This window comes from Panthera onca, chromosome A2 (genome assembly GCF_046562875.1).
Source record: "Panthera onca isolate mPanOnc1 chromosome A2, mPanOnc1 haplotype 2, whole genome shotgun sequence".
Classification (NCBI taxonomy): Eukaryota; Metazoa; Chordata; class Mammalia; order Carnivora; family Felidae; genus Panthera; species Panthera onca.
In genome coordinates, this window is record NC_138340.1 from 39,019,228 (window position 1) to 39,046,202 (window position 26,975).

At 41.7% G+C, this 26,975-nt stretch overlaps 1 protein-coding gene across 3 annotated transcripts in view; it reads right to left on the bottom strand.

Moving 5' to 3' along the window:
• The window catches only part of EIF4E3 (eukaryotic translation initiation factor 4E family member 3), a 224,931-nt gene that overhangs the window by 178,983 nt on the left and 18,973 nt on the right, over positions 1-26,975 (bottom strand). For 2 of the 3 annotated variants that reach the window (XM_078442818.2, XM_060633765.3), the window contains exons 3-6: positions 20,905-20,999; positions 19,207-19,267; positions 16,568-16,634; positions 13,006-13,161 (exon numbers count right to left, since the gene is read on the bottom strand). In XM_078442818.2, the coding sequence (XP_078298944.2) occupies positions 13,006-13,161; positions 16,568-16,634; positions 19,207-19,267; positions 20,905-20,999 (379 nt within the window). Of the gene's footprint in view, positions 1-7,964; positions 8,636-13,005; positions 13,162-16,567; positions 16,635-19,206; positions 19,268-20,904; positions 21,000-26,975 lie in introns of those variants that run through there. The other variant, XM_060633766.3, reaches the window with a different exon arrangement.

Below are 26,975 nucleotides of genomic sequence, written 5' to 3' on the forward strand. Positions count from 1 at the left end.
GTGCTCACACGGTCATTCTGCACCTATCGTTTAAAGAGCTTATAAATAACATTTCTGAACTCAACTTTATAAGCAGAGGAGCTTCTACAGAAAAAGATAACAGTGATGTTTATCACACGAGTGATAAAACCAGAGAGAAACACAAAGAATGGCTTCCTCTCACTCCAAGTCAGCATGACGGTAATTTTAGTTGGGAAAACAAGGCGGAACTGGGGGGAAACTAATGAGGGGGTCCCTGGGGCGGCTGGCAAAGTTCAATTTCTCAACCCGGGCGCTCTATGGAAGTCTTCTCCAAACAACAAGTGATTACACGTCTGTTTTGGGTGGTTTTCTGTATCTTTGTTTTATTTTACAATAAAAAGTTTCTAAAAAGTGATGTTTCATAAAACAAAATCAATGAGTATGTAAATTATGCCTACTGGCTTCCAAAATGTTAACAATTTGCCTTGCAATGCAAGTCAGTATGGATGTGTTATTGTGTTACTACACTTTTAAAAATACTTTTTAAAATATACTTTACAATAGGAGCTCTGTTTGCAGTATCTAAAAGTATTTTCTCTAGAACCAACCACGTGGAGAACCTTTTTTTGAAAGCCAACAGGCTTGTTAAAATTTTATTTGTGATTCCATGACGTTTGTTTGTTTCTTTGTTTTTTAAAGATACATTCTGAAAATCAAAGTCTTGTTCTTTGTACCTTGCCTATCATCATGAAACACCAATTATTTTTGTCTTAAAAAGGGAACCCTGCTTTAATATTTACTCTTTATTTCCACCGTTGTCCAGTCAGGGTGGGTCACAAAATCCAAAACTTTCCTAAGACCTGAAACCGTTCTCTAGGTCCCGTACTTTCTAGAATTCTGTATGTGCAAACAACAAATGATTTAAGCTCCCCGAGTGAAAGAGGAAATTGGGGAGTAAGAGCTTGTCCACATCTTTGAGGCTGGGAGGAGCACACACATTTAACCATAACATCTGTGCAAATGGCACCAGAGTTCAACATGCTTATGATTAGAAGGGCTTATGATTTATGCTTGCTAGTTAAATATGCTTATGATTTAAAATTATTTTCTTTGGCAAAAAAGAAGCTAGTCAGCACCACAGCTTAGCCAGATGATGGGAAATAGATACATATTTCAATGATACACCTTTTAACTTGCTGAGCCCCGTAAATGCTACTGTTTTCTTTTCTTCCTAGAACAAAAGACCTATCTTCCTGTAGGATTCCAGAGATTTTTAAATATCCATTCATTAGGGGAAGCAGTTAAAAGTTCTGGAACAGTGGGTACCACAACCAAAAGAATCACTGAGGTTGGCCTCTAAAAACCTGTACCTTAAATTGGAAGGCAGAGCCTATAACCAAGAACAAGTTGCCCTAAAAGTGCATTATAACCACTAAATGATAAAGTACAGATAGAATACATGGCAGCAGTAATTAGACTCAAATATGAGAAGGAGATCTTAGGAAATCTTCACTCCTTCAGATTTCACTAAAATCTGCTGTGTTCAAGTTAACCAGGCACCACATAACATAATCTCGAATTGCTGGTTTCTGCAGTAAGAGAAAGGAAAATCTGCAGATAAACGGGAGAAATAAGAGTTTGCTGGTTACTTTTTGTTTTTAAAGGGGTGTTTCAGACAGCCAGAAAGGAAGAGCAAGTTCACTTTACTTGGCTACACAGGGAACGGTTGAATCTTATGGGCGAATTGGAGGACAAGAGACAAACAAGAGGAGACGACTTATTCCAACATGAGAGCAGTCTTAGCAAAAAAGTAAAGAAAAAGAATGAAAATAAGTGAGATGTGGATTCGAAGAGCCGAAGATGAACCCTATCACCAAATGTGTTCGATAGGGGAGTGTAGAAAAAACAGCCGCTTCCTGACAGAGTACCAAAGACCACCTACTATGTGTCATATACCATGCTAGGCGCTTCACACACATTGTGCTAGCTGGACGGGAAGTTCCAATACGTCCTGGAATAAACAGCGTTATGACCATCACCAGACACATACTCGGAACCCAGTGAAGACGAAGCAATGCGAATAATAAAATGGCAAGAAATTTTAAACCGGGGGGAGGAGAAGGACATTGCTATACTATAGAATCCAAATATGGAAAGACAATTCCTGGCAACAGATGAGAAAAAAAAAAAAAAAAAAATCTCAGTCGAAAGTTCTACAGACGAATGGCCACTCAAACCCCACAAAGTTACAACTTGAAAAAAGGAGCACAAATTCATAGCAGCATAGTCCCAAATTAGAAAACAGCAAGAGCTTTTACACGAAAAGCCTAGGCATTCGCCCTAACAAATAAATCACTACATTTCCAAGGAAGAAAAAGTACAGTCTAGTCTTACCTTATTGCTGCAAAAGGCTGGAATAAAAATTACTGACTCCTAGAAGCAACTTTCACGTGTATCTGAACATCAAACACAACACACAATATAAAATCAAAAATAACTAGAACAGAAAAGTTTTCAGCCTGACCTTAAAAATACTGAGCAAATCACTAGATGAAGCCAGATCAAAAGGAAGGGCATTACACCAGCTTGTAGCCATATGTGGAAAGGCCCCAACTGCACGGGGCGCAAATGGTATACAATGGGGAAGAGGGGGGCACCGGCAGATCCAAAACATAAGGCAAGTAAACCTGCTTCAGCTTACACACAGGTAAGACAGTGTGAAAGGATGAATAATTGTGAATGCAACTGATAAGATTTTAAATTGGGGGATACCTTGTGTTACATGTCCCAAGTTAAACTGTGCTCACCGGTCTAAGCTCCGAAATCCTTGGTGTCCCGATTTAAGTGAAACTAAAATCTCGAGAGCATACGTGCAAAGGGATGGGAACTTGGTATCAGATGCTAACTGAGTAGTCAAAACGTAAAAAAACAAAACAAAACAAAACAAAAAAACCCCACCATACAGCAGTTGTGAGCCATGTTACCTGATTACGGTCTGAGAAATTTGGGGGGAACTTAATGCAGGCTCACAAAATGAATAGCTCTATTTGAAAACAGAAACCCTCCACGTTTTATTAAAACGTCTAAGTCCCCATTCACCATAGAAGGTAGCAATGCTAACATTTAAACTTTCATATGTGAAAAGACGGAAGGTACCATTGATTTTCTACAGGAAACTAAGAAACACTATTTACTTCATGCTTGCTTCTCTAATACAAAGTTGACAGTTTTAGAAAGCTCAAACACTTGTTCCAAGATGAAAGCTTAAGAAAAATTCTCTCACGGCAACATCAGAAGTTGAAATTTTCACAAAGGACTCGTGCACTTCATTAAATGAGCCGATGGCTTTTTTTAAGGGAGCAACTCAAACAAACATTTAACACTGATGTCTCCAACCTCATGATTTCTGAAGGACACAAAAAGCATAGAATATCCAAAAGGCTCTTTTATTGGATATTCTGGTTGGTACGTTCAACACACACATATACAATGGGAGTCTCAATTTTAGCAACGATGAACAAAAAAATATTGACTTCACAATGACTTTTGCTTGTCATTCACATGGTTTAGGGAATACTTACTTGATTTTTTGGACACGTCTTTGTATGAAAGAACCCCTCCACTTCAGTAACAGCTACTAAGCTACGTCTAAGACTGACAATTTTAGTGGAAATTCATTCCCAGGCTACTCTGATAGTCATTTGAACAGTTTTGCGTTATTTTACATGCAATTTTATAGCTCTATAACGTTCATTTAATCTTGTTCAATGATGCTGAACCCCAGATGCCATAAGATATTATAGAAAAGTAGTTACTGCACATATGGAGTAACTACTTTTTCTGAACATTAATTTCTTTTCTCTTAACACGCTGAAGTGGTATTTAGAAAAGAGAAAAGCCACCACTCTGTATTAAAGGTTTTATATCATGGACTTCCCGAGATGGGCTACTTATTACTGCTGTGGTCCTAGCCATAAAGTTTTTATTTACGAGCAACATCTTCTCAAGTCTTCCTGATAATGGCTTTCTCCAACCTTCCTAGGGTTGTTGGTATTATGCATTCCAGTCAGGTCACCTGAGAGCGTGGGGGAGCGGGAGGCTTTCCTCATTTGTCACTGGGGGGTTGGATATGAACAGGGGTTCTCAGAGTGAGGTCTGGGGGCCACCCACATTAGAATTACTGGGGCTTTTGCTGAAAAGGCAGATATCTAGGCCTCTCAGACCTACTGAATCAGAACCTCTAGGGTTGGGGCCGAGAAATGTGTGTATTGAGTAAGCGCCCTGAGGTTCTTCTGCACACCAAGGGGCGAGAAGGGCTGGTAGATGATCTCGAAGGTCCCTTCCACTCTAAAATTCAAAAACTGTGAATTTTCTTTCAAAAATGGAGTCATGTCAGCAAGATGAGAGTATCTTTACAACACAAGATGGTGACTTTTGGCTTGAATGAGCTAACCTAAGTAAGAAGCGCTCACAGATTTGGATGCATATGTAAAAATAGAAAGCAGAAACAGAACAGCATAATCGGTTGTGTAAAGAACCGATGTGAGCTCTCTTCTTTGTGAGAGTACAAGTGTGAGAACACACTCTCGACGCTACGCAGGAACATAGGGTCAAAGGGCTCTTCACCGCACCTCTGTTCCCGTCTTTTTCCTCTCCACCTTCCGACCCCTCTCAGCTGTAAAGGCCATGATCCAGGTTCTTACAATCCCGAGGCACCAAACTCTAAAGTAATTTTTAATTGGTCTGCACGTATTCTTTTCAAAAATAAACTACCTACAGGCAGTCCTCTACTTTCATTTGTAATGAGTGAAATCTTACAGAAACATACATTACAGGAAAGGTGAACAGCAGACATACATTTTTAAAGGGGAGTTCCATATTTAGAAAGCCCTAAAAAAATAAAAACAAAAATCAAACCCTGATTTTACTTCTCCCTTGCGGCACAATATTTGATGAAATATTTCTGGTATTTCCTATATGTTTATTTCGTTCTTTCTCTTCGTGACTACTTAGAGGCTCATGGAGAGCCTGAGATTTGGGCTTTTTTAAGCAGGTCCAGAGAGTTGGATCTTGTACACATTTTTATGAGGTAGAGGAGAGCTAAAGTTCTATCGGTAATATCTAATCAAATTTTTATAAACCCAGACGAACAAAATGCACTCAAATCTTAAAATAATTACACAAACCTAGCTGGATAAATTACACGGCTGAGCCAGAACTGTTGGCTGGAAGGCAGCGCCACCATGTGATCGCTCCAAATGTTGTCACTTTTGTTTAAGTACAAAAGATGGGACCCTCTATGAGCTGGGCTTCTCATGGCAAGTACCCACCTCCTGTCACTATAAGGCTATTTGCAAACACCAGCCTGCAGCATGACTTTAGTCACTGAGAGCCAGAGAGAGAAAATGAGAACTGTTTATAACGCGGACATCTGACCGTGTCCAGGCATCTCAGTGGCCAGATGAGATGAGGTATGGCGTGCTTGATCGGGGTGAGCCGTTTTGGAGTTAGGTTGACAGGACTTTTGAGTTTTTTCAGGTCAAGGAAGCTTGGACTGAGTATGTAGCCTACAGACTTTAATGCCCAGCTCTGTCGTTTGTGACCCCATGTCCTTTCACAAGGGACAGGTTTGGTCAAGTCTCTGCTAGTAGCCTGTACATTGTGTCCACTACTCAGTGATACCCAAAGTTTCGTTCAGCTATAAAGTCTTGGAACTGTGTAGATGGTGCAGACATGAGCTAAAGTCGAGAAGAAAGTCGAGAAGGAGTCAAGTTAGACTATTTAAAGTTCACTAGAGGTGTGTTTGCTTTTGTGTCTTTCGTTCTGTCAATTTTACCACGAATTTAATAGCCATATTATATTAAATGTACGTGTTTGCGGTAAACTATCCCCTCATTTCAGAAATGTGGAGACGTCCAGCAGGGAATCTTTAAATGGGGTGAATCAACACTTCAGGAAGTGCTTACAGGAGAAAAGTGGAGATATAGACAAGGTCCTTTAAGCTGATATTATCCGGCCTTATTAAACGGGTATAACTTCCCCAATGTAAGCAAGCACCTGCAGCCTAACAAACCTAGTATGGGATAATGGGAGAAGAAAACGGCATACTGGTTTCGATCAGAGACCCTGGCTCTGCATCCAGACCTAAGGAATGACAAAAGCGAGAAAGTCAGGGCTGTGACTTCCATCTGGCTCTCTGCAGAGAGCAGGCTGCACCTGCAAGGACCAGACGGAAACATCAGGATCCAACTGCAAGTTCCCACTTCCCCCAGCATGGGTACGCTGCCCTAAACAGAAGTCACATGCCCCACAAGATATTTCCTTGTATCTCAAAAGAGTATTAGCTTCTTTAATCCAAGAAGGTAATGAGAGGTTTTTAGGCTGATTAAATCAGCTTAGTTCATACAAAGTCTAATAGGAACTACATATTCAATTAAAACAATTTCTAAAGCAAAATCTGACAAAATCCACTCTTAAAGTAATTTAGATAATAGGTTCTTAACATTTGGCAAATTAAATCCTTCTCACAGTTGGTATTTTCCACAGGGTCAGAAACAGGTGCAGAAGTTCTCTGGGACAAAAATGTACTTTGTGTGTTAAGCCATGTGTCATGATCATAAACAACAGAAACTAGAAAACATTAATATGAGCCTAACATTCCTACTTATTTTATTTTTTTCTTCAAAGGCTACATACATGCAGAAGTTGAACATGTCACCACAACGCTTTAAATAAAGTTCAAAAAATAAAAATGTTTCAAAATCCATTTACTTATGGAAATATATATGACAATTATAATGAAGATAGGTCAATCATCCTTTTTTCTAATCTATCAGAAAAATACTTATATTATAAAAAAGAATTTAAATTCGTGTTCAGAATAATTTTTTTTTAATCCTTGAATGAATAATTTAAAACCAAGTTGGATGTCAGTACAATGCTTAGAGAAGTGAGTTCCAGGCTTTAGAAAAATGGATCTGATATCCTTATGACTCATTCTGAAACCACTGAAGAAAGTCAGTTTAGAAACAAAGGGGTTTTTTAAAAACTATGGTCACTGTGATTATGGTTGATGTGGTTAGTAATGCAAGAAAAGGGCACAACTTTTGTAAACAGATATCGCGGAAAGTTTCGTTTACATTTTTGAATGGAGAATTTTATTTACAAACACAGGTTGGAGGCTTGAAGCAGCCCCACCTCTCTCTGCTGGTCAATACTGCAAGAGGGATTAAAAATCCTGGGTACGAGTTCTGAGCCCTGGGCCCCTGTGTGAAATGTGTAAGCACGTGTCAGCTCCCCTGACTCCAGAAAAAGCCAGCAAGAGGAAGTGTCTTCCAACGCCCCTGCCTTTTTCAGGTAAGAGCAGTAGGAGGCTTGGTGGAGTCAAGAGAGGGAAATGGGTGCATTTGGAAAGAGGCTCAGTGCTCCAGAGCATGGCCATTTCCTTCTACTAAAACCATTATTTCTTTGGTAACATAGTACAATATATATCAACAATTCCAAAAATTAGTATCAACAGAATGCACTCAGAGTTCCACTTTGTCAACGTTCACATTCATCCTGGAAATGAGATCGACCCAGCTGCTCCTAAATGAAAAAGGCAGGGGCGAGCTGCCCAGGCTGGAGGACTATTAATTATTGGAAACGACATACAATGTGAGCAGGAAAAAGGGATAATTTAACAAAGTGTGTTCAGATACATCTGGAAAGCCCTAAGTGGGTGGGTACACATACCCAAAATTCAGAAGCAGCTTTACCTCAAACAATTAAAACATCACCTCCTCTTTAAATCAGAAATACAAGGTTTCCTACCAGGAGAAATTCCTTGCTACCACTCTGTGCCTATCCTTCGAAAAGGCCGAATTGAAATTGTGCTTAGAAATACTTCCACAGAGGGTCTGAAGACCTAGAGTTTGATTTATATCCTGATACTCAACTGTGATTATAAGTTTTCATGTTAGGCAACCCAACTATTATGTTCCTTTTATTGCTAAAAAAAAAAAAAAAAAAAAAAAAAAAAAGTTTAAAAAGTAAAGAAAAATAAAAGATGTGTGTGCTGTCAGTGCAAAATCAGATTCAGTATGGTTTTTCTTTTTCCTGGGACAGAAAAAAAAAACAATGCCCAGTGCACAGTGTGTAGGAATGTGTCACAACAAATAATCAAGACAGGTTTCACCAAGCTAGTATTCCTCCAAGTACAGTGTGGTTTTCAAAAGCAGTATTGTCACGATTATGCATATTCTCATTAACTAGGTACAGCAGAGCTACTTAAAGGGAAACCGATTTCTTGTGCCTCAATAAAAGGGGAGTGTAGAAAACAATAATTAGACTGAATAAGGAAATTTAAAAGGACCCAAAAAAAAAAAAAGCCCAGAGTGAAAAGAACAGAGAATTTAAAAAGCCAAAAAAGAAAAATAAAAAAAGCAAATAATGTGACGGTAGAAACCCACACAGTCTCCCCCAACCCCACCTGCCACTTTGAGCCCTAAGTGCCCAGTCTGCAAGGGCAGAAACCCACTCTAAATGGACCAGCATCGGGCTTCGGCAAGTCTTCTCTTCACTCTCCCTCCTGTTAAGACCGTTTCCAAAACCAATCAGCAAAGGACAAAGAATTCTTTAGAGTGCAATTAGTGTTTTCCACGTCCACCTTCAAAAGCATGATGCTCTTCATGGGCTAAAGGACAGAAAAAAACAAAAAAGAAAAAAAGGAAAGAAAACTTTAAGCAAAGGATGGGGCAACCCTTCTCTAAGGCATCTCATTCAGCTTCCCCAAATGTTGGCAAGAATGCAAATACCTTTTTGTGCCAGTAACTGTTAGCTAAGGCGTGCATTTCCTGAGAAACGTAATAATGAAAATTAAAACAAGGAATAAACAAGCAATGGGCATGCTGCCTGTTTCTTCTTGCTGTGCCGAGAGGATGAGTAATCCCCACGAGCTGATGAAGAGAAATATGCAAGGCTTCCCATGCTACAGGGGAAAATGTGCCCCACAGAATGCACGGGGTGGGAGACCCCATGTTACCCACGCCAGGGCCATTCATGGACCTATCTTTAGAAATAAAATAAAACAAAAATAAAGCAAAACAAAAGAACAACACAAGCGGGTAGCAATCGTATTACATCTCCCCACCTCTGAGCACCCCTGTGGGAAATGAAGTTTCAAAAAACTGATGGGTCTTTTATTTTTTCCAATCATATTTTCTTTTTTAATTAAAAAAAAAATCTCCCCCCCAGTCCTATTGCCTGGCTTATGAAATTACTAATTACAATTAGGAACTCTAGAATAAAAAATGGTGCTATCAAAAGTATTTTTCAAAGACTTAACAATTTTGTAAAGTGGAAGTCGGAAATGAGACATTCATGAAATGCATAACATCTTGTCCAAGACAAAAAAAGCCAAGGGTGGAAATCCACTTCCTGAATCTGGCTAACCATCATCATAAAGCAAGGGTAGGTCCTCTTCTCTCAAGGGGACAAGCCACCGGGGCTTGGGTCTAATAAAGCCAAAGGCAAATCAGAATTCTCTGTGCTTTGTCTTCCGGTCCCCACCCCTCCCCCCACCTCCCATGGGCAGTCAATGGATGGGCTGGCCGGCTTCACCTGTTAAGCCCCTCCCAATTCTCTGTTTTTAGTATAGACTAAATTCTTCAGACCAGTGTCTAAAGGGGTGAAGGGGTAGGCAAAGGGATCGTTTTCCCTTCAGGATCATCCTGGAGGTTCATCCCAACCTGTTCTTTGGATAAAACCCTGTGGGGGAAGCACACTTAGAGCTCTCGGGATACTGTGAGTTGGCCAAATTCCTAAGGACAGCCTACAGAAATGATCTAACTGAACACTTCTCACATGTAAATCTTTACAAATATTTCACTTTTTATGATTTTGTTTTCTTTTTAAAACAGTTTTTCAGGCCGGTACTGAAGCAAACGGGGTCTGATCTGCACTAAAATACACAGTGATGCTGGGTCAAGTGGCGAAGCCAACAGACCTCTCAGGGTTGCTGGGCTCCAAGGGATAAATCAAGAGATACGGACTGTCCAGAGTTTTTTATTGCTCTGAGTGTGAGGGACCATTCTGGGGTGGGCATAGCTGAGATACCAGAATAATGCAATTGTGATGGGCCATGGAGATAGCAGAATGGAACATTCAGAACTGGGCGAGTTCTGCGAGACACAAGTTCTTTCAGCCTTAGGTTAGCCTTGGTGGCAAGAGAATAGAAAATTCTGGAAATCAGGAGTCAGAGGACTTGTTCCGGAAGGGGGCAGAGAATAAACATTTTATGCTCTGTGGGCCATCCGGTGTCTGTCCCAACAATTAACCGTGCCACTGCCAGCACTGGAAGAGCCACAGACCACGTGGGCACAAAGAGGCCCTGCTAGGCGCCAGTACACTTCGTCTATATACGGACACTGCAATTTGAATTTCATACAGTTTTCTTGTGTTACAGAATGTCGTTCTTCTTTTAATTTTTTCCAACCATGTAAAAATGTGAAAACCATTCTTAGCTGCAGCCCTAACAAAAAAGAAGGCAAGGAGGGGGCAGATTTGGCATAAGGTTCATGGTTTGCCAACCTCTGCTCTAAATAATTCTCACATCAAAAAGATGTCATTCAGCTGCCCTGAAGAAGGTGACAGAATTGGTGTGGGGGAGGGTAGAACTGGGGGGGGGGGATTGGGCAGGGGAAGGGTCTCTGTACACTGTGAGTTTCTCAGTCAAATAATTACTCTGTATCCAAATCATGTATGACTTAACAACGGCCCAGTTCTCATCTCCCCTGCCGGAGGTCTTGACCGAATATGCTTGGGCTCTTTCCACATGGAAAACCTGCCATGTCACCTGGCTTTCGTACACTTGTGAATACTTACACCAGGATCCTATTAACAAGACAGAATAAAAGCAGAGAGTTGGCCATTTCTAACTTAGCTCACCCTACGACTGTTCTCCATCATGCTGTGAATAAGATTTCTGCACAAACCTCATTTTTCCAAATCAATTCTGCAGCACGTGGTATATAATAACCCTACTGAGTAAAGGACTGCCTGCTTTATATAAAATAAAGAGAATTGCTTGTTTTTTCCAATTCAAATTTTTATTTGAATAATCTTTGAGTCTTTAAATGTTAATTTATGCCATTAAAATATGGATTTCTACAGAGACCCTAGCCAGTTCTGCATTACTCACAAACTTCACAATGGCATCTATCTTTAGGGCATCTATTCAACTTGATTCAACTGGCCATGTTGCAACTTTCCCCCCAGATTTGGCTTCCCCTCCCCCCCCGCCCCTCAAGCCATCATAACAACTAAGCCGTGACTCATCCTCGTTCAGTCTTACCTGATTATTACCACTGCCCTAAAAACTAGCCTAAACACCCTGTGGCTTAATTTTCTAATGATATACTCCTATCATCTTGGACCTGCTGCTAACCATGTTACTTGGAAATTTAATGAGAGAATTTTGAAGTAGAAGGAACCTTGGAGATCATTTAAGACGAACCTCCTCAATATTTTGGTGAGAAAGCGAAAAGACGGGAAGATGTGACTTGCTCAAGGTCACACCATTGAAGGGGGGACAGAAATTCAGAGTGCCTGACTTAATGATTCCAAACTGCTTCTCTCCTATTCTGAGTCAAATGTGGAGTTGGTTCAAAGGTGGTAAAGAATGCTGTAGCCCCATTTATAAATGGCCATGAAACACACTTCTTCCAGACAGGCTTGTGAAGGAGAAAAACCAGAAAAGACCCCTGGTGACCTTTCAATTAATATCTGGATTGAAAATACAATTAATGTGCCCTAAGGACGGAAAATTGCATCTGCAAATGTGCAATTTCCACACTGCACAGCCAAGAATCAACTTCGGCAGGGCCATCTTTCTATCTCTTTTATTTAAACTTTCATTTAAAATTCAGAAGCTGAGCACCTCCTGAATATCGACAGAATACAGGTCAGTCTTGTTGCTTAAAATCTAAATCATTTGGTCTGGGAACGTAGGATTCCTACGAGGGAGGTCTTTGTTTTAATAACCTCTATCATACTAAGACAATCTCCAAAGAGCATTTGATTTTTCCCCTCCTTTTTGGCAAGGGGTTGGGAAACAGTAATGGAGTATATCTCAGCAAAACTGAGATGCACTCCCCACTCCCCACCCCACATCTGAAGACCCCTAGAATCAATACAATGTCATTGTTTAATTGGGAGCCTTTTATTTTTCCTTCTTACGAATAGTAAAATGACACCATAGTCAAGGGCATCTTAGAGTCCATGAAATACCAGAGTTTAAAAAATTGGGTCATCGGCTCTTGGGGTAGTTTGGGAAGTAGGAATTTATCACATGTATGTGTAGGGCTATCAGTACGTTTCTCTAACTCACTGTTAAAAGTGTAACCTGCAGTTTGATCTACCAAACATTGGTTTAATAAGCACAGGGGTGTTTTCATTATGAAAAAGATGACTTTTTCAAAAGAGCACACAAAAGCAATGAACATGAATCATGATGGAAACAATGGGTCCACACACCTATTCATACTGTTAACATTTCACCACTGTGCGTGAATTCTCTTTCGTTCTGTGTCACAGTCTTCCGTAATGAGGAAGTATTAGCATTTCAGTAGAACATTCAATCATCCCCGCGCTCAGAACAAGTTCCTCCACAAATACAGATGTTATACATTATAAATTCCTGTTTATGAAGGGATGATTGAATATCTACCTGCCAGCTCATATAATAACATTTTTGTTATTGTTGCTTCAAATAGAAGGTAATTTTTTTCCTGAGAATGACAAATTTAAGATCAGGCTTAAATTTCTGAAATAAATACAATATGTATCACCTTTTCTGTTTCATGTGTTTAGATGATAATAAAATCTCATTTTAATTTCTGAGACTAAACTTTTTTTTTTAAACAAAACACATGTATTTTATTGAATTATTTTCTGGATTATAGAATTTTGAGTGATTCTACCTCCATCTCATTTGCAACACAGTCTCTATCTTTAAAAGTATGACAGAATAAGCTAGAAAGTAATAACTGAAAATGAAGCACTTACGTTTATAAAATACTGCTTTAAAAGATATGTGGGGCAGAAGTTCATAGATCTTTTCTAAAACGGTTGCTTCGCCCACTAAAGACGCATTTACATTCCAGACTTGGACGACATCTTCCCGGTCCCGGACACTGACACTGACTCCTATTACTTCATCATCTGAGGGAAGGCAGGGAAAAAAGAAATGAGTGATAATGTCAAGTCTGTCCACATTGTTTTTTAAGCACTTATCATGTTAGCTGCAAATTATGGACTCGATAATAAAAAGGTGACACAAGAGAACTCATAATAAATATTGTTTCTAAGGGGAAACGTTGGACAAAAAGCAAGTTAGTGGACAAAAGCTGTAATAGTCACATCACATTTATCCAGGAACTTAGATAAACATCTAAGTTTGTTCCAGCCAAACGAATTTTCCAGATAAGTAATTTATTCTTTTTAACATGTTACCAAAGCTTTTTGACTGATTTCTTAGTCTGTTTTGATGAGACTTTTTCTAAAATGGGTTGCATAACGCTCTATCCTATGAAAGCCAAGTGAACTCAAATGAACTTTTCCTCGATGCTTGACTGTCTTTGTTAAAAACATCAAGTATTTCTCCTGACTGCCTGCCAAGCGTTCAGAGATCGTGGGGCGGTGAGCGCTATTTGCCCCAATACTAACTGGCCCCAAACTGTGTGTTCCAAGTGGCTCATTCTGGTTTTTTGTGGTTTGCTTGTCTGCTCCTTTCCTTTTCATTCTTTCTGCTCTCCAGTGCTTTTCCCTGGCCATCCCCCTTCGGGTTTTGAACTCTGGGCTACAGAACCAATGGCCATCTGTTAGCGTTGTATATAAAGTAAGAGTAAATATCTTCGGAGTTTGGCTCTGCTATTCTGGGGCTTCCGTAAATGGACATTAAAGCACTCATCTACACTGATTAATGTAGGTCTTTTATTTATTTTTAACTAAATTCTGGACTGGGGTCCACTTTGTGGATATTTGAGAATGGTGGCTGGGGAAGTAAGGCTTTGTCGTACCATAATATGCACCCCTGCAGCCACTTACTGTATGTTAATTTACAGGAAAATGACAGGAGTAAAGAGTTTTGACTCCTGGTTTGCATGCTCCTGGCATATTAATGAAACACGGTCAGCTCTCTCTACTTGCATGCTCAACATCTATAAGTAAAATGCGAAAGATGAGCATTATCAAAATTAGGAAATTCTGCCTTGAATAATATGCTTTGTCTAACTGGCCTAATTTGCTCTAAATCCATATATCTAAATATTTATACCATCAATTTTTCCAGCTGTCTTCTGGGGGTTAAAACATTCTAGTATTTAATACAATTTAAGTGAGGGCATGTTCAATTTACTAAAGGAATTCATCTTTAGTAAAATATTTCCTTTGTTTCCTCCTTCCTTTCCTTTCCTCCCTCCCTGCATTGATCCTGGCTAAATGTGTATAACTTGACACTAAATGATGCCATTTATATAAATGTTTGAAAACAGGCAAAATCAGCCTATGGTATCAGAAGCCAGATCGGGTGGCCACCTTTGGGGGAAGGGAGGGCAAGGAAGGATTCTGGGGGGTAAGTCATGTTCTGCTTGCTCCCTGAGAATGCAGTTACAGGAACCTGTTTACTTCATGAATATTTATCAAGCTGTACACATTACAATTTGTGTATTTTGCTGCATATATGTCACATTTAACCCAGAATTTCCAAAAAAACAAATAGGACCTGATGGTGGCCATTCCTTGGCCAAGAGAAACTTATTATTGCATCAAAAATGTTGTTTTAGTTCAGGTTTCTCATTTTTTAAAAAAACTTACACCTCCAACGTATACTTGCTAAAACTCGCTATTAAAACTTCTATGTGAACAGAAAATCACCAAGTAAAGAGAGAAACCCTACGCGTAGTTGACCATCTCCAAGAAGGGCCACGGAGACACGAGGTCAGCTGTGTAGGAAACATCAACGTTGTCTGGTCTTTGGGTAGGGCCTACTTCTACACTGTTGGCCGGAGGGTGCTGTGGACTGATGGATGCTGACTCTGCTGAGGCATCAGGATTTCAGTTTGGCTTGGCTGTCGGTAACTAGGTGGATCCTACTAGCATAGCACTTTCAGAAGTGGCGTGGTAAAAGGCTGGAACTCTTACGCAAAGGCAGATCCATCAGCGGACATGTAATATTCATAAGGAGAATCGACCAGCAAAACCCTAATTATTTTAGGGTACCGGCACCATGACAGCTAGGAGGAGCCACTGTTTAAAGGTGGGGGAAGCGAGGCCCAGAGAGATTGGCCGACTTGCTTCAGGGGGCAGAGCCAGCTTAATAGAAGAGCTAATGCTTAACGGACAGTTAATAGTGGACTCGCTTCCGAAGTCAACCGCGGAACAACAGGCCTTCTTTACTCAATCCTGGCTGTTTATTATTACTTAGACTATTTTCCCTGGTTCTGGAAACAGGAATAATTTGCACAGGAAACTTCCTCTCCCAGGGATTTATGTGTTTATAATTATACCCAGGACGCATTTTTGGCTTCATATTGTGAAGCTGCTAATGACTCCCTGTTAAAAACAGAAGGAACCTGTACTTTTCAGACAATTTCATCCTAACCCAGGTTTTGTCTTAAGGGAATGAAAACTGGTGTAACAAGGAAGCAAAACAAAAGGAGAATTATTGAGACTGCTAGTAGATGAATTTGAAACTAGCCATGACACTGGCATGGCCTGGGGAGGGGGGACGGGCCTGAAGACAGTACCAACTAAGACATCTGAGGACTAACTAATCAGTACTAATTTACCTAAAAAAAGGTTTTTTTATCTGAAAGCTGAGCAGGTAAATTGTTATTCTAAATACTACCTCAGGAGCATTCTGAAGGAACTAGCCAGGAAGAAAACCAAACTTGAAACAAACAATTCAATTCTCCTCTTTCAGTGTTTTCATGATTTAAAAAAAAAAAAAAAAAAAGAGCAAAATAAAAATGGGCTTATGGAGGCTTGGAGAAATTCACTCAATATTTGAAAATGCCTCTAGACCTTATATTTCAGCTTCAATTGTAATAATGGTGGGCACATCCTTGCCTGGCCTTTGTTAAGTCTGTTCAGGCAGGGGACCACAAGAGGGACAGGAGGAAGGGAGAAAAAACTAAGGAGGACAGAAAGGGCTGTGCCTGACTAACTGTAAACCCCACTAGACCTCAAAGGCACTTCCCCCCCGCCCGGAAGAACTGGAATAAGAATCCTCCCCCAAATTGTGTTAAGAGCCAAACGATACCAAATTTTCTTTTCTTTCTGCTATTTACTTTGGACAGATGTTCATGGATACTATTAAGATGAGCTATGTGGGAAAAAATATATGCATACACACATATGTATACATGTAACACACACGTCAATATGCACACATACACACATCACGAGATGCCATGATCACATGAAAAAAACCTAAGTAACTTCACAGTTATACAGTAAACAACTTCAGAACATGTCAAAAGCCAAACACACAAAAACAAACCTCTCCGAGGGACAAGCACAAGCCAAGCACACATGAGCGGGGGAACGATGGTGCGGGCTTCTTTACCTGCAGCGGCACAGTCTGTGAACTGTTCCCCGATTGTCGCTAACAACAATTCTTTCCAAACTGTGGACTGGCATTGGAAAAGAATAAAAAACAACAAACAAAACCAAAAAAAAACCAAACAAACAAAAAAAAAAAAAAAAAAAAAAAACAAAAAAAAAGACCAATAACAACATAGATATTTTTAGATAAGTATCTCCAGGAGCTAAACAAGTCACATTTTCTTCAGCTTCATATGCACTTTTCATGCCCATATTTGGAGCCCACAGACATCCCCAGATCACAGGTGTCAACACTCCCATTATTGGCACATACTGTATTGTTTTACAGATAACCTTACACAGAGACATACGAGAGGTCCAAAGTTGTGTCCAAAGCCTTTGTGTCCAAAGCCACAAAGCCAAACTCTAGTAAAACCCAGTATGAAGTTCAAAAGAATGGGGGCTGGGGGAAGAATGTTTTCAAACGTATAATGTCCAATTCCTTTACCTTTCATTGATTCAAAATGGATCACCTGACTACAGTTGAATGCTATTAGTAAAATCCTTCTCTCCCAAACCTTTCCTTCCCTCTGTTTTTCTTGCAGTTTATAAGGTACTTAAAAAGTGACCCAAGTGATGAGCACTTAAGGAAATTTCCGGTTTAGGGAATACTAGAGACTTGCAGATTTCCATCCACTGGAGACCAACTGTTTATGCATATCCCTGGAAGGATCAGTACGTGTGCCCATCCACCTCCTACAAGTGACAGACCTGGAGCCCCTTCCACCCAAGGTCTCCTAAGGCCATCCAGTCAGCACCCAGCGTGCACTCACAGGTAACTGGAGGCCTAGAAGTGCTTCCAGCTATTCCCCTTTGAAAAGTTCTTGGTCCTATTTATCGTCCTTGCCAGAGTTCACAGGCCCTGAGCTCTCTCAGAACTGGGTTTGAATCCTGACAGGTTGCAGAGTCTGTAACGGGGGAAGTGAGGAACCCCGGGGAGTCTCAGTTTCCTTAGGCGAAGGGGGGAATAACAACGGGCTGGCCTCCCAGGGCTGTTGTGACCATGAAATTGGTCAACAAATGCATTCAAAGGGCTTAGCACTGTGACTGCAGCAACAGAACCTAAGAGTTAAGTTCCGTTCAGCAAATAGCTGCAGGCTTGCTCTATGCCAGGTGCTCGCTACATATTAACTATTAATAATAGTGTTTATTACTATGTTCTAAGAAGCTGAAAGCAGCCTTGCTGAATTTTTAACCAAGAGGATAGCAATTAAGCACTGTGACCTTTCACTGTCAAGGAGGATTTTATTTTCCCTTTCCTAGATGCTCCCTTCTCGAAATCATCTTGTCCATTCCCCACCTATCCCACGTGCAGTGTCTTACACTGTTGGTGATGAAGCTGAGGGTGTTGCAAGGAAGCCAGGGGCAAGGGGAAGTTCCCTGCCCTCGCTGGCACGTCAGACAAGGCTGGCCCACCACACTCCCACTCCTCCACAATTCAAAGGGCGTGAGGTTCTTGGCATGAGGACACTTGTACAAATATGAACATGTTATCTGTGACTGCACATGGCCAGGGAGAGGAAGGGCCAAGGTGCACAACAGCTACCGTTTAGCACACATTGACATCACGACTGTTTCTACCATAACTCAAAGCCTGGTGTGGGTAAATAAAGAACCTGAGAAGGAAAAGGCGTTCTCGCCGAAATGAAAAACACCTTACATTCTCTCATTCTCTTCCATTCTCTGCGTTCCCTCCTTCGAAAGGGGGGCAAGAGGAGCTTCACAGGCCTGGCCTGGTTGTTCGCTCCACTGACATTTTTTAGGAAAGCCAAACGTCAGGCAAATCCTGGAGCTGTGCATCTTGGTGACAGCTTGCATCATTCACAAATAAATCCGGTCACATCTTTAGGTTTGTGCTTCTAGGGAAATGACTCAAACCTATGGGTCTCTGGAGACACTGCAGTTCTTTGAGCTTATCCACATAAAAGAAACCATGAAAAGGTGACTTGGGTAGCTTGTGCCCTTTCATCCATTTTCAAAGAAGTGTTTTGGTTTCCCAAAGCTTAAGAATAGGTTTGCGTGTTCATTTTCAGTCTGCATGATGAATGTGAGCCCATTCCTAGAAAATCTCGGTTTCTGAGGCTTGGCCGCTAGAAACAAGCGTCCCACCAACCAGGCTTTCATCAGCCCCTCAGGGAGGCTAGGAACAGCCTCTCACAAAACCCCCAAGAATGGTAGGACGCTTGGCCTTCCAAGCATCTCCTGCCTCTGCACCAACATCAGGGGAGGAAGGACGAGTGAGCCCTTGGTGGGCAGGATCCTGCTTCTCACTATGTACGCCAACTTCCACACGTCAGTTATGGCTGGTGAGGAAATGATCGCCACAGTCAGCCTTTCTGGGAGGTTTGTGGGTATGTGGCTCTTGAGACTTTACGATACAGTCACACTACCACATCATCCCTCTAGAGAAACGCGATACTACATTTTCAAGGTGACACCGTGAGGCAGAAAATTGCCAAGGTCAGAACAGAATTTCTCACCCCCCAGTCCTGTTCTGAGACTACCAGGTGGACTGTCTAAAAAGCCCAAGATGCTCACCATATGCAGTCAACAACAATCGCAACCATAGCCAGTTCTAGAAAAGGGTCAGAATTAACCTACCGTGCTGTCCTTGGGGACTTTCATCTTCCAGACGCCGCCCTTGGCATTACTCTCCTCTTCCCTGGATCAGAGACCAAGGTTTAAATTTATACTCAAGGATTAAGGAATTACATGCATTTAGTTCAACAACAGGTGACATTAAAAACAACAAACAATAGAACATTCTTCAATAAACTCTCCCTCCATCCTTTCACCGGACAAGGAAGCAGATGAAAGAGAAAGGAACAGAGTGGAGACAGGGAGGGAAGAAAGTGGGATTCAGGGGCCACAAGGGCAGGGGTGGTGATGGGACACCTGTTTCTCACCCTGAAGGAGGCGGAGATGAGATGTTCCCTACACTATCTGGGGACAGACCAATTAATACAGGGCTTTCCATATGTAAACACCTTTATGTTTCAGAGCCACATTCATGATATTGTCTCCTCTGATTTTCATATCAACCTTGTACCGTATGCCTAATAGGACACTTGGCCCCCATGGTGGGCATCTCCTATGTTTTCCTGTTTAGTATCTGCTTGTTCTTCTGGGAAAAGTACCCCAATTTCCCTTTAAGGAGCTACTTGTCCCCTACTTTATATCAGACCCATTCCAACAGGGTTGATTCCACATCCTAGCCTCAAAAGAGGGCTTATGACTCAGGTCTGCTTAGGAGAATAACTGCCTCTTCCTAGTCCCAGTCATTGGCCAGGGATGTAAAAGAGGGCCCATGGTGAGCCAAGGAGAGCCAGCCTTGGCATGTTAATGGGTCTGGCGAAGGCTGACAGTGATTCAACATGTAAGGCGTAAGCCTGGAACTCAGGAAAGCCATTTTGCCACCACACATGGGAAAACCTGCCCGAAAAATTAAACCAACCCAGAGGAAAGCATAATGAATCTGATGGAGAGAATCAGATTCCTAATAACATTTGAGCACTCAGATATGCCAGAAATCAGCCCTAACAAGTGGACAGCTCAGTTACAGGGACAAAGACAAATTCTATCTATCTATCTATCTATCTATCTATCTATCTATCTATCTAGGCCCACGTTAGGCTTCTGTCATTGGCTACCAAATGATCCAGGGCTTATTTCCATTTTATTAACGAGTAAATAACTCAGAACAGTGGAGGGACGTGATATAAGAACGGATTACTAATTGAGACTCCAGCCTAAGCCAACTGGCTTATTGTCTGCCAACCTCATCATGACACCAAGCTATTAAAGAAGGATACCTTCCTCTAGACCCCGGGCCATGGCCTGGATCACGACGCTCTTTATGTGGTCCACGTGAGATAGGTCTCTGGGGAGCAACCATACAACAGACATGGATACTCCATCTGTTCCTCTCATGTCCCGAAAGCCTCTAGGCTTTTTCACTCCACTGTCCAGGCCATTAATGAGCAAATGAAAGAACACACCCAAAAGAAGCAGCACTCCACACAAAGAGCTGCACCCTGACTTCTGCATGCTAACGATGACCTGTTTTTGGTGAGACGACAATGGGGTGTGCAGTGGGGAACACGAATCATCCTGGAGCCCAAGGTGAAGGAGACCGTGAGCAGTGGCTTCCTTCATAATTAAGTAATAGCTAAAATTACTTTCTATCATTACCAGGAGAAAATTACTTTGGCATTCCAATTTGGCACGAGGTAAATATTTTATGAGGTTCACGACCACTTCCCTCCCACCTTAACCTCAAATTACAAGTTAGACACTTACCAAAGTGGTCGCCTCTCTCCTCTCATTAAATGATAACTACATCTCAAAGGCAGGCTAGTCACAGGAGGGATATTATTGTACACACTCCAGAATATCTTCAAAAGAAAAACACTTTGTTTAATATACCTAGTATTGATTTACAATGCCACTAGATTATAAAATTAATGCATTAAAGAAAAAAAATCAGATTCTCATTAAGTCTTAACCATTCAAAATAGATTTTCTTTTCAGTATTCTTTCTAGTTCCTGACTAGAAAATGTAACATAGCATTAAAGAACGTTCCTTGCTGATGTCAGACCAAATTCTATGCTTCAGGAAGCTATGGTTATTAAACAAACATTCCTATGCAACGTATCTCCACATATAACTGAGCAAGGACCTTGCTAATGACTTTTCTGGCAGGTCGATGGCATCTAACAAAGACTGTAGTGCTGAATCCATGTAATGAACTGTATTTCCTTATAACACAGACCCGCCTTCTTTCTAAGCCCCGAAGGAGACTGTTCCACTCTGGATTCGGCAATAGCTATAGAAGAGGAGGCAGAGAGGGATCACCTTACGTACTGTCTCCTTTCCTTTGCTTCCTAGAATGAACAGGGAACAGCTCGGGTACCAAAGCAACAAGTTGCCCAAAACAGAACTCCATGTTCCTGTCCTCCCCAAATTCATATATGGAAACCCTAACCTCCAATGAGATGGGATCAGGAAGGGTGGTCTTTGGGAGGTATTTAGGTCAGAAGGATGGAGCTCCCACAACGAGATCAGTGTCCTGACAGGAAAAGCAAGCCCTCTTTCCATGGTGTGAAGACAGAACAAGACGATGGCTGGCTGCAAACCAGAACTCAACCCTGCAGGCACCCTGAGCTTGGACTTCTAGCCTTCAGAACTGAGAGAAATCAGTGTCTACTACTGTTTAAGCGAAACAGTCTGTAGTATTCTATTATAGTAGCTGGAACTAACTAAGACACAGGGCGGCTAGTAGACAAAACCAGATTATATAAAAATAACAGAATAATACTAACAGTAGTAAGAGTAGCAGTGAGAGCACCAGGCTTTGGCCCATGAACTTTTACATACGCATGTAATCTATCCTACTGAAAACCTTATTTAGGGGCCCAATTATTACTCTTGTTTTCCACATAAGGAAATGCAGGCACAGAGACTAATCTGTTCCAGAGTTGCTGTTTAGTATGGCCACTAGGATTAGGACGAGGATTAGGCTTAAAATAAGAAAACCCTTCTCAGACCGTTTGGAACAGGCCATAGTACCACTACATTATCTACTCTGTGTGTAGAATTACTACGCAAACAAGAGTTATCACTCTGGTGGTGAGGTCAGTAAAGGGGGATTGTCTGGGTTTCCTAGTAGATGTGAGGAAAGCGCAATTAACAGAACAACTAGAAAAATAAATCCTGGGGCCTTTTCAATGGGGTAATATCAGTAAATGAAATTTTTATGTAGGCTGGATGATACTCCTTATGAGGTGTTCAAGCCTGTCGGTGTACAAGTTAAAGCCAAATTAATGGCAAGAGCACCTGCAATGAAATGTAAGATACAATTTAAGTCAGAAAACCACCTGACAAAAAAACCGAAGAGAAAACGACTTGGCAGTAGATTTATTAAGAATATCTTGATCCTTATACAAAAGTGGTGCTACACAGGAAAGGGCTGAAAATAGGTCAGTGGTAACAACAGCAGGCCCCCAAACAGGGATCTGTCCTTATGGAGGTATTCGCCCTATAATGGTTTGCTACTGGTGGAAATGGTAACACTGCTCCAATATCTGTCTGGGGTGTGAAAGTGAACAGACAGAGGTGGAATTCGAAACCCCACAGTTAGATTGCAAAACGTGGCTTTTTTTTTTTCAGAATATTTTAATATTTATTTTTGAGAGAGAGAGAGAACATGCGGGAGCACGGGTGGGAAAGGGGCAGAGAGAGACACACATGCAGAATCTGAAGCAGGCTCCGAGCTGTCAGCGCAGAGCCGGATGCGGGACTCAAAACTCAGGAACCCTGAGATGATGAGCTGGCTTAACTGCCTGAGACACCTAGTGCCCCCAAAATGTGTGCTCTTAAATACTATGCTACTTCCTTTGAAAACATTACTATATGTTTTAGGCACATCCTTCTCCAATCTTGGAAGCCACAGACCAGGTCAAGGAGGCACAGAATGAGGGATGCCTGCTAGAGATATCTTCCTGCCAGGAAATGCCCTTAACCACATTGAGTATGCTGGTTAGCTCTAGTCTGGGACTTGTGCGATGATGTGGCAGTGACCTGTGTAGAGTTTATGGATCAAATTATGCTAGAATAAAAATCCCTCCTTTACTAAGAGGACTTTGGTGCTGTTAACCTTCACGCCTCCTAACGGGGCACCCAAAACAAAGCACCTGCCCTTGTTCCCCACCCCCCTTCCAAAGTTCCCGTATCCTGGCATTTCACTGAGTGTCTGAAGCACCTTGAAAAGAACAACACAATATTCTCCTCATCCAGAAAGAAAACACTCGAAGGATCGTGCTAAGGTTTGTAGCTGTAAAAGTTTCTCTTTTAAACCAGACAGCTGATTTTTTTTTTAGTCTTGGCACATCTGACAGGAGACTACAGCCCAAGAAGTTACAGCAATAGACTGAATTCTGACTTAAGGTACTTGTCAAGGCACATATTTACAAGTTTGTGTGTGAACACAAAACAGGAGCAAAACATCTGGTGATGCCGTTGAAAAGAGCCCCGTTTAAACTCTGCGGCACTAAGCCGGTCTGTTTCCTTGTTGCAAACCTTATCCAATGTGTGGAATATTTGTCAAGTTATCCGTGGTAAACTGTGGTCCAGAAGTAGATGGTCTTCCTTCTGACATAAGAGCAGAAGGTCTCCATAGTAGCTTAGCGGCAATGTCACAGGCCTTTGTCATTCACCTCACCATGTGGGCATTTCATCACCTCACATCATCACAAGAAGGCTGACTACTGGACAATATTCTGAGAGACAGAGAAGGACCACACTCGGGTAACTTTTATTATAGTGTATATAATTGTTCTATTTCATCATCGCTGCTGTTAATCTCTTACTGTGCCTAATTATAAACTCATCTTTATCATAGGTATGCTTGCATAGGAAAAAAAAAATCTTTGTATATGTAAGCTTCAGCACAAGGCAGTGTTTTAGGCATCCACAGGAGGCCTCGGAATGTCTTCCTGTTGGACAAGGGGAGACGACTGTATGCATGATGGTGAAATAGCTTGAGGAAGGAATCCAGCACTGCCCAGCTCCTTACACCGCCCTACCCACAGAAGTAAAAGAGCTATTTCACTGGAAGCTTGAGAATTCATGATGATATTCTCTGTAACACATTTTTATTTTTGTTCAAGCACCTAAATTTTACTACGGAGAGAAACTTGCAAATAGATTTCAAAAGCCAAATGGCTTTTAGGATTCTTATAACTCTCATCATTAATTCTAAGCGGCCTGCAAATAGTAGGTTGAAGCAGACGTAAGCACAATGTTTCTGTACAGTGCTTAAGTGCTTCTTCCAAAAGCCTGAATGATCACTCAAGGATAAGGACAGGCAGAAGAGTCAGGTATCATTCGTTTGCTCAACATTTGCAGACACCAGTGAGGGGCAGGGCACTGTGATGAGTCCTTGGGGGAACAGAACTGCATATATGAGGGCCAGACTTGCCCTTGCAGTCTGCGCTTTGGTGGGTACGTTCTCAAGCATCATTCTGGCACCTTCCTTGAATGGAGGTAGGCTCATCAGTGGAGGTGAAAATCCAAGCAAGTCTACCTGGATTTAGGACCATGGTTCTCAGGATCACCTTCACAGTTCATGGGGCCCCTGAAACCCAACCTCGTTCTCCACATAATGAGCAGATAACAGCTATTTCATTGGACAATTTAATGATTCAAGGTGAAGTCAAAGGTTTGTGATCTGCCTAAAGTAAGGAAGCAAGATGTGGTTAGACTCACTAGACAGTAGTGACCACTTGAGGAATCCCTAATCCTCCAGTTCTGATTGGAGCCACCTGACCGTCGTCTGCCAAACAGATCATCATTCACTATCAGAAAAACTGACACATTTCCTCCTCGAGTTTCTACTGGAATGTTCTCAAGAACAGAAAAAGACAATATACTTGAAAATACTAGAGAAGAAAACAATGCCATGCTGTGACAGGCAACCGGGTGTAAGACAAACAAAAATGCCCAGCAAATTATACCCCTCCCCCCCAAAAAAAACAAAATTCAGAATTTCTCTTAAGGGCCATAGCATATGAAGCAGGAGAGTAGTTTTTTAAGTTCATTTAATTATTTTGAGAGGAGGCAGGGGCAGAAAGAGAGGGAGAGAGAGATTCCATGCTATTAGCAAAGGGTATGAAGTCAGGACCCTGATACCATGACCTGAGACGAAATCAGGACCTGGATGCTTAACCAACTGAGCCACCCAGGTACCCCAGAAGAGTATTTTTTTTAAATGATATGCAAATATTTTCCTTTATTAGGAATGAATTTCTAGTTGTCTGGAGCTTGCTTCCCACCAACTGGATCAACGATATTTGTGAGGAAGGCAGAAAGAATCCAGAACAAAGAAGACAACTGAAGAACTTAGAGAACATTTTTAACTGACAGCAGACACAACAGGCTGAAAGCCAAGTGCTTCTGATTGGCAAGAGCTGGGCACTTGATAGAGAAAGGGGTTTTGCTCTGAATTCCAAAAAGGCCTGACTTACAGAGAGAACCAAAGTTTGGAGGTCTGGTCATCGCTTGATGATAAAATAAAGGATAGGGTGTTAGGGCAATCTCTCACCACACAGGAAGTCACTGAATAAAGTGCAAAGTCTGGATTGGGGAGCTAAGTGGAATTCAAACTTTGAGAGGAGAGAGTCCCCAGAAAAGCCTGGGGAAAGACATCAGAGCTGCGTGCATCTGGCTTCCTGAATAAGGCCCGCAGGTATATGTGTCTTTGTCAATGTTAATACTTTTAAGTGCACAGGGGCTTCACAGAATGGAAGTGAAAGCCCAGAGAAAGCAGTTGGACTCAGGAGCTTATACACTATTATAATGAAGGGTGATACACTGTGAAAAGTGACTGGCCAAAGGAGAAGGGGTTTGGGGCTCCCGACAGGTGGTAGGTTGGGGAGGTGATTAGGACATATATGGTAGACGGCTGTTGAGTAAGGTTTGCTATGCAGACTCAAGTGACAAGAAAGGGGGATACCCTTACAAATGGAAGTTTATGCCACATTAAAAGGGAAATTTATGCCCTGATGTTAGGCAGACAGGAGGGTAGAGGGCTCCTCTTGTGTCTGCTGTTTCTCAACTGTCTCCAGCTGAAAATAATTCTTATGCTAAAGTGGCATTTTAGGGGGTGGCATATTCCGATCTCCTTCAGAGACCAGGTTTTACATTTGAAGTGACTAAATTACTCTTCTTTGCAAGATTTAATTTGCCCCTTCAGCCTCACCTATACGAGGGCCCCCAGCAGAGACAGAGGATCATGGGTAACCTGACTGCAGTTCTATGTTGGCACAAATGGACAGTTACTATAAATGTTGATCTCATTATACACATGGTGAATAAATTAGATGATAAAGAAACCTGCCTTAACCTGAAATTAAGTCTGTGCTCCACAGACCCACGAAGCAGTCCTGGCTGCAGGACCTTTTGTCTGTCTTCAATGCAGAGACACTGAGTGTCTCTCTTTCTTACCTCGGTCCCTTCCCTTCACCCAAATGGTTCATTCCAGGCCATTCCATTGCAGGATGCCACCCACTGCGGGCTGCCCTTGTGTTCAAAATTTGAAGCAATCTTCACATCACTCTTCATTATCAGTGCTGACCTATAAACCTCTCCTGTTGTTTGTTGGTTTTTTTAAGTTTATGAGAGAGAGAGAGACAGCAAGAGCACAAGTAGGGGAGGAGCAGAAAGAGGTGGAGACAGAGAGAAGCAGGCCCCACACTGTTAGCGTAGAGCCAGACATGGTGTGTGTGTGTGTGGGGGGGGGGGGGGGGAGGGTGCTCACATGACCTGAGCTGAGATCAAGAGTTGGAAGCTTAACTGACTGAGCCACACAGGC